Source organism: Lutjanus erythropterus, chromosome 19 (genome assembly GCF_056507025.1).
Source record: "Lutjanus erythropterus isolate fLutEry1 chromosome 19, fLutEry1.hap2, whole genome shotgun sequence".
In the NCBI taxonomy this organism is placed as follows: Eukaryota; Metazoa; Chordata; class Actinopteri; order Lutjaniformes; family Lutjanidae; genus Lutjanus; species Lutjanus erythropterus.
In genome coordinates, this window is record NC_139335.1 from 26,746,099 (window position 1) to 26,762,351 (window position 16,253).

The following is a 16,253-nucleotide window of genomic DNA, read 5'->3' on the forward strand; positions in this document are numbered from 1 at the left end:
ATGCATTAGTGTGAAAAATCAAACAGCCGCATTCTCAGTCTGATTCAGTGGTGGATTTTTATGGCTGGAGTATTTTGAGACTTTTCAGTGAATTTTATAAATGGTGGAATTAATTAAATTTTGAGGTTGAGTTTATTCGCTCGACATTAGTAGATGTAGTTTTCATACTAAGAGCTAAGTAGATCCAGTACTGTGCTCCTACGAAGCTTTTGACTACTGGGGAAAAGGTACAACAGTAACTGTTACATCAGGTAAGAATACTCTTTAATCATAAGTGCTGAATTTGAACAAATTTAATTTGTTTTTGTAGAAAAAAATCTGACTGCCGTAAACTCATTTAATGGATGTTTATGGACCTTACAGCTTCATTCCTTCGCTGTAATTTAAAGTGTACTAATTAGGGCTGAAGGATTTTGAAGAAAAATATAATTGCAATTATTCTGACTGATATTACAATTGCAATGTGTTCTACAATATTAGAGGAAAGGATCATTTTTATATCATTAGTCTCATTTTCATTGAAAAACACATTAAAACCATTATGGTGTGTTATTTTTTTCGGGGGTTTGTACTAAACACAGATGTTTGAAGTCTAGACAATGATGTGTCGGCCAGGAAACCTGTGCAACACCACAACATTTGATTTAATATGGTATTTTGACACGCATTTTGCCTTTAACAAATATTGTGCATCCTGCGATTTGAAAATTACAGTAGACCATATTGTGATTTTGATACAATTTTGAATAATTGTTCAGCCCTAGTACTAATGATCATTTTCAAGTTATGCAGAAATGAAATGAAATGAAATGTTCCTACTTATATGTAGACTAACAAAAAATGAGTACAAATAATATTGTTGAGGGAGGTTAACCTTTGTACAACGTATTAAGATCCGTGTATGGAGGGCACTTGAAATTTCCACATTCAACATATTCAAAGGTAATACCTTCAGTGCTGTGACTTTTTTGCACTATTGATCACTGTTACTGACTTCTCTCTGTTTTAACTGCTGCTTGGTGAAAAATGTAATTTTAAAATTTTATTTATGTGCTTGTTTTTCTTTTCTCAGCTGCTTCACATGCACCGACTGTGTGGCCTCTGACACAGTGTGACTTTGGGGCTGAAGAAACTATCACTTTTGGCTGTTTTGCCACGGGCTTCTCGCCCTCCTCAGTGACCTACTCATGGACCAAAAATGGGGCTGCCCTGACAGACTTCATCCAGTACCCTCCAGTACAGAAAGGCGACACTTACACGGGAGTCACTCAGATCAAAGTGCTGAGGCAGGAATGGGGGAAGGACACTTTCAAATGTCTTGTGACACACGGAGCTGGAAATGGAGAAGCTACTATTCCAGCACCCATAGGTAACACTTCAGCTATGTCATATATAAATACCTTTTTAGTTGGTGATTCGAAATCTAGCAGGTTTACATGTTAAAGCTGTTAACATATTTTATTATTGTGAAACTTTTAATAATAATTAATAATTATTATTATTATTCACAGTATTAGTACTAATTGATGAATAATATTATACTTAATTGGCTGGCTATTGCCAGTAAATTGAGGTAAAATACAATATCAAACAGAAAACCATTAGTCAGAGAAAGTTTTACATTTTACAGTATTGTTGACGATGTAATACCAAATTACTTCTAGTCACTACTTATGATGATGAGGATAAAAGTAAACTGTAATTGCAGCATGTTTTATACAAGATAATTTGGTGACCTTAAGTTAAACAACTAATTAAGTTACAAAATTATAATAAAATGTAAAATGCTATAATAATTTTACAGTAATTATATTTAGGGGTACAACTCAAAGTGCTTTATGTAAAAAACAAAACAAACAAAAAAGGAAGACAAAAAAGACAATAAAAATAATAATACAGTAATAATAGTCATAAAAGTTATAAATAAGTGTTAGTGTAATATGACTACAAAAAAGTTCATCTCAGTTAAATGGTTTTGCAGGTTTTCTTGTTATTAGAGGCAGACTTTACCACACCTTTGTAAATTTATTCCTAGCTGCTTATGAACTTCACAGTTATTTATTACAATATCGAGTTTATGGAACATGAATTTCTGGGCTTTAATCTTACTATATATACTAATACTATAAACTATGCTACTGATTTATTCAGTTCTGTTAATTAATTGCAGTGAGAGGGGTGAATGAAAATTGCATTTACTAAAAATATTATTAATATATTATATAATATATATGTACAATTATTTAAATCATAATATAAATATATTTAGGCTCTGATAATCTCCAATTTATGAACTCTGAAATTGTGGCAACTGATTGCCTTGACTTATTTGGGTTTACAGTGTCTTACCAAATGAAATAGCTTAACATATCCTTAAATATTTTTAATTCCATAATTATCAGGAAACCAAACAATGAGGTGGAATGAGACAGCTGAAGCTTTTTCATTATACACTCAGCTGCTACTCAGTCTATTTTATTCTCTGCTAAAACACCATATGTCCTCTGCACCTGTGTAAAATCAGATTATTTAAATGCGCTCTGCTTCTTTCCATCTATCTACATAATCCCAATTATGTAGATAGATGGAAACTTTATGTTGACCATTAACATTCTCGCAACAAAATCTGTATGTTTGCTGAGCAGTTAATGTAAATAATGTATATGCAGAAGCGAGCATTAAAGCTCCGTTGTTCAAGTTTGACTCTTTCTGCACACTTTTGTCACAAACTACATAAAGTCTTCATTTTGAGGAGGGTAATCAATATATGTGTGTACAATTTGCACAACATACAGTAGAACTGAGAAGTTGTAACCTCAGTTATATTGTAAATCTACAATCAATCTAGAATGCATGAACACTGTAGCATTCTGTTCATCTCTGCTTCTGCATATATATTTGTGCGTGTATGTGTTTTTCAGCGGGGCCTTGTGTGCAGCCAACACTTAAAGTGTTGGCCTCCTCTAATGAGGAACATGAAGCTTCCTTCACCTGCTTTGCCAAAGATTTTTCACCAAATGACCATCAGATCAAATGGCTGAAAAATGATGCTGACATCACCAACAAACTTGACGAGATCACAACAACTTCTAACAGAATGGAGAATGGAACTAAACTGTACAGCACAGCAGGTTTGCTCACGCTACCATCCAGTGAGTGGTCTCCTAATGACAAGATCACATGTCGGTTCATGGGGAAAAATGAAAAATGTCCAGTATTCATGTATTCAGCTGTGGCCTATGAAGACTGTTTGGGTCCTAAACGTGAGTACATGCCTACTTTTTCTTAAAAAAAAAGTTTGTAAATTGATTTTCAGCTCTTCTTTTGACTAATTGTTTATTAATTCCTTACTCAACAGCTTGTACATGTCCTGATGAAACTGCAAAAATCACAGTCATTGGCCCCACGATGGAGGACATGTTCTTAAACAAAAAAGGTACAGCAGTATGTAAGGTCCAGGTAGTGAAGCCATCTGTCACAAAGATTTTGTGGGAGGACGAGCAAGGAAACGAAATCGTTGGCTCCACACTGACCCCTGTTAAAGACACCGACTCAAATCAGTTCCAAAAAACACTGAGCCTTTCTCTTGACATCACGTATGAAGAATGGAGCCAGGGGATCAGGCGCTACTGCAGTGTTGAACATACCGAGTGGCTTGAGCCACATAAGATACTCTACGAAAGGAGTATTGGTGAGAAAACTACTCAGCAATTGAGCAGTTAGCACATGTGATGTATTACTGTATTTTTTGGACTATAAGTTGCTCCAGAGTATAAGTCGCACCAGTCAAAAAATGCATCATGAAGAAGAAAAAAACATATATAAGTCGCACTGGACTATAAGTCGCATTTTTTTGGGAAATTTATTTTAACCGTTGTCCGTGCTCTGATAGAGAAGCGGTTGCATTGCATGAAGCGGTAACACCAATAAGGTCCTCCCGCAAAGTCATTCATATTCGTTGCCTTGGCAACTACCAGGGCATGGAGACGTACCTGCACTGTTGACAAGCCTCTCCCGGCAGCACGTTGTTCAAGCACCCATCTATGAACTTGTTCCTCCAGCTGTGGCCATCTTGCTTTTAGCCCGCGATTAGCTTTCTTTGTTTTCTTCATTGCAGTAAGAGTAACCTCCGCTTTTCGCCAGTCCCTCACAAGTTTCTCGCTCAGTCCAAACTTTCTTTCTGCTGCTCGATTACCGTTTTCGGCTGCATATTTCACTACTTGCAGCTTGTAATCAGCAGAATATTATTTTCTTTTGGGGGGCATTTGTGTTAAGTCTTTCTCAGTTGTCTTTAAGTTAATGTTTAAATTAATTTTCAGTGGTACAGGAGTAGCAGATACCGGTAGTTGTCACAAGCCTAGAGTGCCCTCTCGCTACTGTAGGTAATGTTTACTCCTTGGTCATGTCGGTCAGTATGAAATAACATTTAAGAACATGTGAAACTATATATTTTAATTTATACAAGTCGCACCTGAGTATAAGTCGCAGGACCAGCCAAACTATGAAAAAAAGTGCAACTTATAGTCCGGAAAATACGGTAATTAACTTAATCATGCCATCAAACTCATTATGAATGTTGTTGTTATGTGTATTTTGTATCAGGTATTTCTTTCAGTACTGTGGGTGTTTTTTTCTGTGTCAGGAGGCCTAACTGTTTGTCTCATGCTTGCAGGAGGACAGCTTCAGCGTCCATCAGTGTTTATGCTTCCTCCAGTAGAACATACTAGAAAAGAAATGGTGACCCTGACTTGCTATGTGAGAGACTTCTACCCTCAGGATGTTTATGTTTCTTGGATTGTTGATGACGTGGAAGCAGACTCAACAGAATACGAGTTCCACACCACAGATCCTGTAGACAACCATGGAACCTATTCTGCTTACAGCCAGTTGCTGCTCAGGCTCGATCAGTGGCAAAGGAAAGATGTGGTTTATAGCTGCGCAGTTCACCACGAGTCTGTGGCTAACACAACCAAAGCTATTGTCAGGCCCATCGGGTACACAACATTCGACAAAAACAACCTGGTCAACGTCAACTTGAACATCCCTGAAACATGCAAGGCCCAGTAGATGTCACTCTGTGTTGCTGTGTCTTCTGCTGTTGTGTTGTTTAATGTTTGTTGCTTGTGATATGATGTTGTGTTTGTCTTTTTATGCAGATTCAAAATCAAAATAAAAAAAAGCACTTTGCAACTCTGTTGTTGTATGTCGCATGTAATTCATGTCTTTATTTAATCAGTGTTTTGAGCTACATGTTCATTGTGAGTGTACTGTCACAGTGCTGTCTTCATGCTATACAAACTGGGTATACATCAGCCTGTTTGTCTATTAACACACACTGACAACAACATTACATCAAAATTTCAACATCACATTGTAGAATACCACCACCACCACCACCCCACTAACATTAGTCCAAAATAACATTTAATACATCATATTTGTTCATTTGTATTCATACATGGTGCATTAACACCATTTGTGTGACTTGTCTTTGTGTATGTGTGTTTCCTCTACTGGGTCGTACACCCCCAATACAAGATAAATGATTTTTAAAGTGATGGTTCACCCCAAAATCAGAAATACATATATATATATATATATATATATATATATATATATATATATACATATATATATATATATATATATATATATAAAATTTATTTTTTTCTCTCTTCATTGTAGTGCTATTTATTATCCATTGAGACTATTTTGGTGGAAGTTGCTGAGTTTCAGAGATATCTGCCTTCCCTCTAATATAATGGTACTCAATGGCACTTGTCTTGTGAAGCTCAAAGGGTAAAAAGACAAAACAAAATAATCATGACCTGTTGTCTCAAGATAATCCACAGACCTTGTTGTGAGCCGTTTCATGTAGGAATGACCTTTTTTCCGAGCTGAAAGAAAGTAGTTCCGGTAGATTCTGCTGCAGAATGAAAATGCTGCTGCTGAGTGTTATCTAGTTCCACTGTATTTGAGGGAGACATTTCCAGGCAGACATCTCTATGGTAGATATCTCTAAAACTCTGCAACTCATACCAAACCTTTCTGGATAGATAAATGGCACTACAGGTAAGATGAAAAAATGTTTTTTTGACTCCAGCTCAGTCAAATGATGAACATACGGATTCACAAGCCAAGTCATGTAAATAATGAGGTCTTTCAATAGCAATACAGGATCATTGCAGAATCAATTTCTGACTTTGTTACATTTATCAACATAATCATTATTTTATAAGAACATGCAAAACTATCAGGCGTCATGGTGCACTCATAACAATTTAATAAGTAATACGACATATACCATGACTGTTTTTTTTAAATTTGTGGTTGTCTAATTAATATATTGATTGATTGACGGACTTATTTACTGATTAAATCGTAACTGATCTGTGAAATTATAAAATATATGGTCAATGTCTCATGAGCTATTGATAAAATCCAACTAACTGATTAATAATCGTGCACTATATTCAGGTTTCCTGGTTCAGATTGCCACCGATGCCATGGATGCAGAAGAAGACAACATGGGAAACACAGCCCTCACCTTCATCCTTCTCTTCCTCATCACTCTGGTGTTCGCCATTGGAACCACTGCTGTTAAGGTAATAATGAGTTTATATGTAATGAGTTGTGCACAGAGGACCAGAAAAAAGACAATGGAGGAAATAGTTTTTGTATTCAAACAACACAGATGAATTGACAGAAAAATCCTCAGAAGTGTGGAATGACAACAGGTTCACACAGAGCAGAGCCACAAGAGAAAAAAGTAACACATCAGTTAAAGTCACTCAGTAAATATCATAATGGATCATTATTTTTGACATCTTGTTGCTGTTTTTTATTTATCACTCTGACCAACAATTAAAATGTTTTCATAATTTTTTCTTTATTCTAATTCTAAAACTAATTGCAACAAAAACTCAACATTTGTGAATTTTAATGCTTTCAGACACTAAAAACCTAAAGTAAAAATGAACTTTCTGAAGCATAAAGACTTTTACAGACTATAGAGAGGTGTTGAATCACCTCTACTGTGGTACTTTGTCTTAACAAAAATTATTTAAAATGTTAGGGGTGTTATAGAGAATTTAATTTTGCAGGTGCTGGTGTTATTGTGCTCTTGATATTGTTCCAAAAATGTTTTTTCTCACAACTTAATTAAACAAAATCTATTAAGTAAGCATGGCACCCTACAACAGAAGCCAGTTAGTTTGTGTCTTATGTTGATCCATTAATATTCAATCATCAGAAAAAATACATAGAAGGTGCAATGCTTCATTGACAGTAATCGAGTTGATCTCACCTTGAAAAGACCTCAAAACTATTTATGTTCCAGTTTTACTTAATATTTTACTTTAACTACAAAAGATGTCCTCACAAAGAGCTTAAAACAACATTCAGGATTTGTGTGTATTGTGATATTTGGTGATGCAGCCACATTAATGGCGATTATTTAACAGAAATCTCAGTTGTATTTTGTGAAAACATTAGCAGTCATTCCTGCAATATTGCCATGATTTGGATATCAATGATTTGGTCAAAAACATTCTGATATTTAAATAAATAAATACATAAATAATAATAATAATAATAATAATAATAATAATAATAATAATAATAATAATAATAATTATTATTATTATTATTATTATCTTATTATTCAACCCAAACTCCGCTACAAATAAAAATTCTGCATTCTAAACCTTAATAAAAATATTTAGTTTAGCAAAATTTACTGTAAGTATGCGTCCTGCAGTAAAATGGTCCCTGAAAATGTTTTACTATAGTTGATGTTTTGGATTAATACTACTGCTGCATTAATATGTATGTTGCATTTAAATACTGTAGATATTTGATTTAGCTAATTCTAACCACTTTATATATTCTACAGCAGTGCATCATGTTCTGTAAGATCATCTTTGCACTATCTGAGAATTTATGGTGTGTTATTGTAAAAACTGTGTATATTGAGATATATTGTGGAATAACCCAAAAATATTGAAGTATTATTTATAAGCCATATTGTCCAGCCCTAACTGCAATATTTTAAGTGTACTGTCTGTACTGTATGTTGGTCATTTACTACATTTATAATCACACGTGTAAGTGGTGACAAATAGGAATTTCATAGTTTTGGTACAGTATTACTAATCCAGATTGTTTCTGTCTTTTTTCTGTCTTTTCAGATTAAATGAAATTCTTCTGACCTTTTTTTTAACTACCAGAGCTTTGTGTCTTTTTGAAAATAAATGTTTAGATGATGATAACCCTTGATGTTGCTCCTTCCACTTATTTCTCTCATCCATTATTTTGAAATTGTTCAAACTGTACATAGTTTTACCAATAAAAGTTCAATATGTAATACTCATAACAGTAGTATTTTAATTTCTTTTTTTATTTTATAATTCTATTTTATTACATATTGTGTAATATGTTATGTTCATCACCTCCCAGGCACCTGGAATCAACAGCCCATGTTCAACTCAATATGTAAATTCAGAGATTTTACAGTCAGTTAGTTCTTGAGTCTATTAATAACAGAGAAACAGAACTAAAACCTTCAGCAATGTCCTGAGATCTTCTGACAAGTCTATTTGATAGCATATGTAAACTGATATGAGATATTTAAATGTGCAGTCTGCTTCTCTTACTGGCCTAACCACACCTCACACCTGGTGTCTGTGATGCACTGTTGCTCTTTGCATTGTTTCACTTCTGTATTCTGGTACTTTTTTGGGACCTGAATGTTACTCAATGCTTCCGCTTGCTGCTGGTGCTGATCACTCTGCCCTGTCATGCTGCAACATCTGGCCAACAGACATCCAGCCCTGTCTCCACCTGAGTTCACCACACAGTTACTGAAAAGTACATCTCTGCCCTCTAGGCTAAATAAAAGACATTACACTTAGAATTGAGACAACACAGTTGGTTACTTGACTAAAGTCTGAAGGTATGTATAACTGAAGAGATAAAATCAGCTCAAACTTTGAACATTTCTGCAGTCAGTGTTTAGAATGAAACAAGTAAAAACAACTATTTTCTGTCTCAGATCCCCGGGTTGTCTCTCCAAACATCACAATACACCCTGTCTGGGATGGAGAAGTTGGGGCCTCACAAGTCAAACTCATCTGCACCCTAAGTGGCTACTTTCCAGACAAACTGAGTGTGATGTGGAAACGAGACAACCAACGTGTAATTTATGCACCAATCGAAAGGAAGCTGCAGAGTTTGGACAGAACAGAGAAAACCTTCAGTCTAAGCAGTGAGATTACACCAAATATGAAACAGTGGGCAGCTGGCTCAAAGTTTACATGCAGGGCCACTCACAATGATGCTGAATTTGTGAAAACAATAAGTATTTGTCAGGGTGAGTATGTACAGCTATTATTTTATAGCGCAGTATGGATATTGTTGCTATATCATGAATTTTTTCAAATTTAAAAGAAAATGCATGTTGGAATAAACTGAGTAGTTTGAATGACATTAACATCTATGACCATTTTCTGTCTGCAGTCCATGCAAGAACCCTTCCTTCCATTCATTTGGAGATTCCCAGATTCAAGACAGTGATGATGGCAAATTCTCAGGTGAAAGCAACGTGTTCAGTCCACACTTTGTTTGATGCCAAGGTGACCTGGCAGATGGATGGAACAGCCCCATATAGTACAAATGTAAACCAAATAAGAAACACAACTCACTTAATAAGCACTCTAACAGTTGACTTGAGTCGCTGGAAACGACTGAAAGTTGTCAAATGTAAAGTTGAACATCCCTGCCTCAAATCCATTGAGGAGACTGAGGCTGAGGAGAAAGTTTCAGGTAAGAGGATTACATGAAAAAAAAAGTCAGGTGTGTTGTGAAAGTGAAGGACATGCAAGAAATAATTCTACTTTGTTGTCTTTCTGTATCATCCAGGACCTGCAGTTACAGCTCCATCAGTGGAGATCAGGAGATCTCTTCCAGATTTACTGAAGGGAAACAGCTCTGTGTTGGAGTGTAGCATCACAGAACTCTCCTCCAGTGATCTGTACGTCACCTTTCAAGCCAACAGTGTTGACATCTCTGACAAACAGTATGTTGATCTTCCTGAAACCCCAGAGCGCCATTCAATCAGTAGACACTTCACTGTCCCTCGAGAGCACTGGACGAAAGACAAACGTTTCACCTGCAAAGTGAATCAAGGCTTCACTGGCAGCTTCAAGTCACAGCCCACTGGAAACATTTTTGGTGAGAGTTTGGACTCTTTTTTCCAAGTGGATTTGATACTGTCAGTACATTTATTTCAATGTAAATTAACTGATACTTGAATTGAACTGATTCTTTAATATGTTGTTTTAATAGTGGATCCATCAGTGGAGCTCCTCCTGGACCCCAGTGAAGAGTCAGACACACAGAGACTCTTATGCTCAGGATGGGGCTTCAACCCACAAATTAAATGGTTTTCTGAGAGTAAGCAAAGATCTTCTTCAACTGTTGACATCAGCATGGGTGCAGATGGACGTGTGGCAGTAACCAGTCAACTTCATATCCCTCGAGAAGAGTGGAAAACAGGGAAGGTCTTCACTTGTGAAGTATCTGACAAGACCCTGAATGAAAATGTCAGGAAGAACATCAGCTTCTGCTCAGGTAAAATTAATATATAATCAATACATTAATATAATTAATTATATTAATGTATTAAATCTTAATAAATACATACAGTCACACTATTTTTGAACCACTCATTATAGCGTTTGACACATTTTTTTTCTATCATTACTTGATAAACATATTTTCTCCCCCAATATGTTCTTTTTTCAGTTACTCCAGCATCATCTCAGATTGTTGGTGTATATGTTCAGGGACCACCACTCCAGGATCTTCACAACAATGGACACGTGACTCTCACCTGTCTCCTGGTCGGCTCTGCTCTTAATGACTTCTCCATCACCTGGACAGTAGATGGGAAAAAAAATTCTTTCAGTGTCCATACGGAGCCACCAGTGACTCACAGCAATAGGACAGAGACTTTGAGGAGTTTCCTCAACGTGTCAGCGGAAGATTGGCATGCATATAAACTAGTGTCTTGCAGGGGAAAGCATCAGTGCTCCAACCAGGGCTACGAGGACCATATAAGCAAAAGCACAGGTAATGTTTTACATAAAACGCATAGATTTGATTCTTTGCGATTGCTTATTGTACAGTGTAGTTTATGAAGGTGAACTTGCATTAGAAACCATTGAAAATGTTCCCCATGATGGTTGTGCTGGTTGTGCACTAAATGATAAGTTTAAAATCGCCACTCAAATGTCCGAACAGCTTTTCATTTTTTTCTTCTTTTATTCTGAAGGTGCATCAGTTCAGTTTGACACTTCCTTTAGTTTGATCAGTTTCACGTCATTAGCTTTTCTTGTCAGCCATTTGCCATCAGCCATTAGTTATGTTAAACATTTAAATTAATAATAAAAAAAATGTAACATAAAAATAAACTATTAAAGTGCCTCTTTTACCTTAAATCATACATTAAACACAAATAAAGTGACCCAGTGCTGCTTGACATCAGATGATATATGAATTTTACTGCATCTTAATATTTATCATATTTTTATATATCATATATGTATTTTAACATTTTATGATCAGAAATGTTTGCTGTAACATTTTAGGCCATATTTATTTATCATATTTATTTAAATTAATCGAATTAAAACTAGCCAAACTATAAACCTTAGAAACTTTTTTCTTCTTTCTGTGTTTCTCAAGAGCTTCATCCGCCAGCGGTGAAGATAATTGAACCAACTGACTCTGAGCTGTCTACATCAGACACCCTCACCCTTCTCTGCCTGGTTTCTGGATTTTCCCCATCTAACCTCTTAGTGCATTGGGAGGAGAATGGCCAGAGAGTCCCATCAAGTCTCTACACCAACAGTCCTGCGTGGAAAGACACGGGGAGTGCCACTTATTCAATGAGCAGCAGACTGAACATATCCAAAACTGCGGACAAAGACGCGTTCTCTTGTGTTGTCGAACATGAGTCGTCTGAAACGCCTTTTGAAAGCACAGTAAAGGATGTGTTTGGTGAGCTGAGAATTAGCATTCAGGAAATTTACAGCTGATGTGTGTTGTTCATTACATCATTCATTACAGTAGAGAGTCCTATGGATCAGTCCTTGTATTCAGCCAAAGACACCTTTGTTGGCTGCTCACATATAGTTGGCAGAGGACCACCGCCTACTTCACTGGATCAAATCAAATTATCTGCCTACAGTCTGTGCAGTCACCCATATGGGGAAGTGACAGATGTATGACTTCTCTTTGTTGTAATATGTCCTTAGTTACTCTCTGATAAAATTTAATGAGGGTTTAATAAAGGGTCTAGTACTGTCAAGTAAAGGACATGTTATTTCTATTTCTATTTTTATTTTTTTTCTAATTCGATACAAAGTATAGCTTGTTGCGTCTTACTATCGGCATGCAGTATTTGGTTGAAGTAGCTCGTGAAAAGTAAGGCTACAGCTGTTATTTCAATGTAGCAGATACATATTTGAACAGTATTTAAGTAAATATGGATATTTGAGCAGCAGATACTCAGTATTAAAGGACTCAGATGGGGACAGCTCTTTGTTGTAGAGTATCTGATTCTTCTCAGGTCTCAGTGTTACTCAATAGCCATCATTAAAATACTTCTCTGTCTGTTTTCTCCAGCCAGTGTGACCTACAGCGAGCCTTCAGCCACCTTGCTCCAGGGCTCTGGTGAACTCGTGTGTCTGGTGTTTGGCTTCAGCCCCGCATCCATCAACATCACTTGGTTTCTTAACAACACCAAGGAACTGTGGGACTACAACACAGCTGAACCCCACAGAGGCCCGAACGGAAAGTTCAGCATCCAAAGCCACCTCCGTCTGTCCACAGTCAACTGGTTACCTGGGGCAGTCGTCACCTGCAGGGTGACGCATGCTAACACCACCCTAGCCCTGAATATATCAAAACCAGGTGCTGGTTTGTCCAATGATCCGCATCTTTCTTGCACATTAATTACCTTCCTATTTCACACATTTGTCGGTCAGTTTGCTAACTACGTGAATAATCTTATTTATATATGTTTTGCAGTCCTTCTGCTGTAACAAAGACAGTTAACTGACAAATCTCATTTTAATTCTTTCACAGACGAGAACTCTAATCCGTTTCATGATACCTTGCAAGCTGATGCAGACCAAGACATAGATGTGGAAATCTGGTACACGGCCTTCACTTTCCTCCTTTTCTTCCTCATCGCCCTCATCTATGGCGTCATTGTTACCGTAATTAAGGTAAGATACAGCTATTGTACAAACCCCAGTTCCAAAAAAGTTAGTACACTGTGTAAAACATAATACTGTTCAACCTGTATTCAACTGAATGCAGTACAAAGACAATATACTTAATGTTCAAAGTTGTTTACTCTACTGTTATTATTTTGTAAATATACATTAATTCTAAATTTGATTCATTTGATTCAAGTTCATCAGTTTGAACATTAAATATCTTGTCTCTGTACTGTATTCAATAGAATATAGGTCAAAAAGGATTTGCAGATCATTTCATACTGCTCTTATTTACATTTGACAGCATCCCGGCCTTTTTGGAAATGGGGTTTGTAGTTTTAAGTGCTTTTCCAGTACAGTATTTCATATCACTTGTATGGTTTTAATATCTCTACTATGTCTAATATTGTCACTACTCTAGAATGTTAATATTTTTGGGTAGTTTGAATTTAAATATGAGATCCTGATATATTTCTAATGTTTTCTCCTTTTAGAGAAAATGATGGTGATCACACGACAGATCTCATTATATGATGGATGATATATTAGATGATTTTTGATGACATGCAGCCTAATTACATTGAAAGTGTACTAATGTAGTTTCTTTATTTTTTACATTGCTGTTATTATAATTAATGGAATTAGTTTATACGATATTAATTTCTTTGTATGGTTCAGTTACATATTTGGTGTGGCATGTATGTAACGCATGTGTGTATGTGTGAAACAAGACGACAATAAATGAATGAATTGATAAAATGGATTGAGCTTTTGAGATTAAAATGCCAATGTAATGAACAAACTCTGTCACTGGTCTTCCATTTAGAAAAATACTCCAATTTGAAAAACAAGTTGCAAGTTGCAAGTTTGTTGTGATTTATCAAAGTGTTTACAATAAAACAAATGATGATATATAAAACTGTTTATTATCTGCAGCACTACAGCATACTATGTCCCAGTAGCATCAGACATGTACACAGTTCTGGTCTTTTGAATAAACTGAGCTTGAATCAACTCAGTAGTGATGAGTGTACAAATACTCAAATTATTATAATTAAGTAGAAAAGTCTTTACTTGTGCTTATTTATGCACTACACTATGTAATATACTCAGTTATTTTTAAGATCAAGAGTACTGAGTACAATTTTCATCTGCATTTTTTTTTTAGCCAATCGGGTTATCTGATTGCAACTAGGCCAGTGAAAACAAGAACATATGCACAGGTCTAGAATAAGGATGTTCATGATTAATCATTAATGGATTCAAGAATTTTATTTTATAAAAAAACTGTATTAATCAATATTTTATCAATGGTCTAGAAAGTGGAAGTAATAGAACCTTATTTGACTTTGTTTTGTCTGGTGAAGCCATTTGTTGAATAAGGAAACTTAAATTTAAAACAACCAATAAATGACCAAACAAAGATGTCTGTTTTTAAACCATCTGTTTTTTGTGTTATAAATTGTTAATTACTAATTAGTGGAGAAACAAAAACTCCTTTGATTGAATGCTGCTGATGATAATGCATTAAACACCAATAGTTAAAAAGTATGTATACACTTCTACTTAAGTATTTTTCTGACACTAGTACTTTTATTTTCAATTGAGTCGTTTTTTATTATTGTAACATTATTTGTACTTGATTACAGATTGTCAGGACTCTGTGCAGCACTGCTCACGAAAAAGTCCAAGTGAAGACTTACAGGCGCAGCAACAAAGCTGTAAATATTAATGGACATCTCAAGTACTGTTAAATCGTGCGCCTCAACACGCAGTGAATGACAACCAAAATATTACACCACTACAGACTGTCTCTGAGCACAAGCTGTAGTCTAAATGAGAGACTGAACTCCAAAAAAGTTTTACTCTTTTTGTCCAACTCCAGATTATTCAACTCCAGAAAATGCCTGTGCATTACTCAGATTGTCCACAAGAGTGAGACAAAGCTCTACACACAGCAGTGGTGATTTGTTTTCTATGAGATGTGTAGTAAATTGAAGATGCTGACAGGTCTGAACTGAACTTACTAAAAGGTACTGTAACCCCCATAAATGTAACAGATACTCTAAACCCTACTTTTGCTAAGCGCTTGCAAAATGCACCTGTAGGGAGCAGCAATATGGAGGAGAAAGAGGGAGGGAAAGTGCAGCACACAGAAGAAAAACCAAAGGAGTCCAGCGACACGACGAGCAAAAGAGTAAAGGGAAAACTTGTTGTTATTTGTTGAAGTTCAGTGTTAAAGTTGTCCAGAAGATGCTTAACTTGTTCCAGGACACCATGGCAGGATGAAGGAGGATCATTATTAGATATGTTTTGGATGACAATCCTCTGGTGAGTGTTTTTTTTTTTTTGGTGCTAGCTTGAAAAACAATGTGGATAAAAAAAAAAAACAATCGGAGAAACGTGTCGTGTGTGACTACTGTATAAAAAATGTGTTGTGTGAATTTTCTGAGAAGAGATATGAGATGTTACTGCTAGCAGAAACTATTGCCCTGTGAATTTTGTTTTCAAGTTGTGGGTGTATTTTATGGTTTCCAAGAGAAGAAGAAGAAGAGAAGTTACCAGATCTCCACTTGGATTTACAGATAAGCTTAAGCAAAACATACAAAAAAGGAGCCCAAAACTGAACTAAAACTACATAGTTGACTGAAAAAAACAAAACCTACTGACTTGACTGAACTGAACTAAACTTTGAACTACCCGGATAATAACAAAAGAACTGAGGGGTGGACAATTTAATTATTATTTTTTTATTTATTTATTTATTTCAAGATTTGTGGGAAATCAAATTCTTTATTTATTTTTATTTTTTTAAGAGTCTATATTTTTTTTATTACTGTTGGATAAGCCAAGGTGATATATGTGAGAAGTAAACAGTTATATTTGGCTATGGAATAAATCCATTCTACTTGGTTTCACTAAACAGTCTTTGGTTTACTTACTATCCTTCTTGAAGGGCCCATACTT

General features: G+C 35.7%; 1 protein-coding gene and 1 gene segment (V, D, J or C); both read left to right on the forward strand.

Moving 5' to 3' along the window:
* LOC146309997 (uncharacterized) overlaps positions 1-13,472 on the forward strand; it is a 33,394-nt gene extending 19,922 nt beyond the window's left edge. Inside the window, exons 4-12 of the mRNA XM_084745286.1 lie at positions 1,073-1,369; positions 9,053-9,370; positions 9,517-9,822; positions 9,919-10,230; positions 10,345-10,629; positions 10,804-11,130; positions 11,746-12,060; positions 12,688-12,975; positions 13,150-13,472. Coding sequence (XP_084601412.1) covers positions 1,073-1,369; positions 9,053-9,370; positions 9,517-9,822; positions 9,919-10,230; positions 10,345-10,629; positions 10,804-11,130; positions 11,746-12,060; positions 12,688-12,975; positions 13,150-13,355 — 2,654 coding nt within the window. The 3' untranslated portion in view covers positions 13,356-13,472. The remainder of the gene's footprint in view (positions 1-1,072; positions 1,370-9,052; positions 9,371-9,516; positions 9,823-9,918; positions 10,231-10,344; positions 10,630-10,803; positions 11,131-11,745; positions 12,061-12,687; positions 12,976-13,149) is intronic.
* LOC146309998 (Ig heavy chain C region, secreted form-like) lies at positions 2,894-5,109 on the forward strand. The segment is given in 3 exon segments: positions 2,894-3,263; positions 3,359-3,691; positions 4,673-5,109. Coding segments are annotated over 3 exon segments (1,083 nt in total).
* Positions 13,473-16,253: the final 2,781 nt, after the last annotated feature.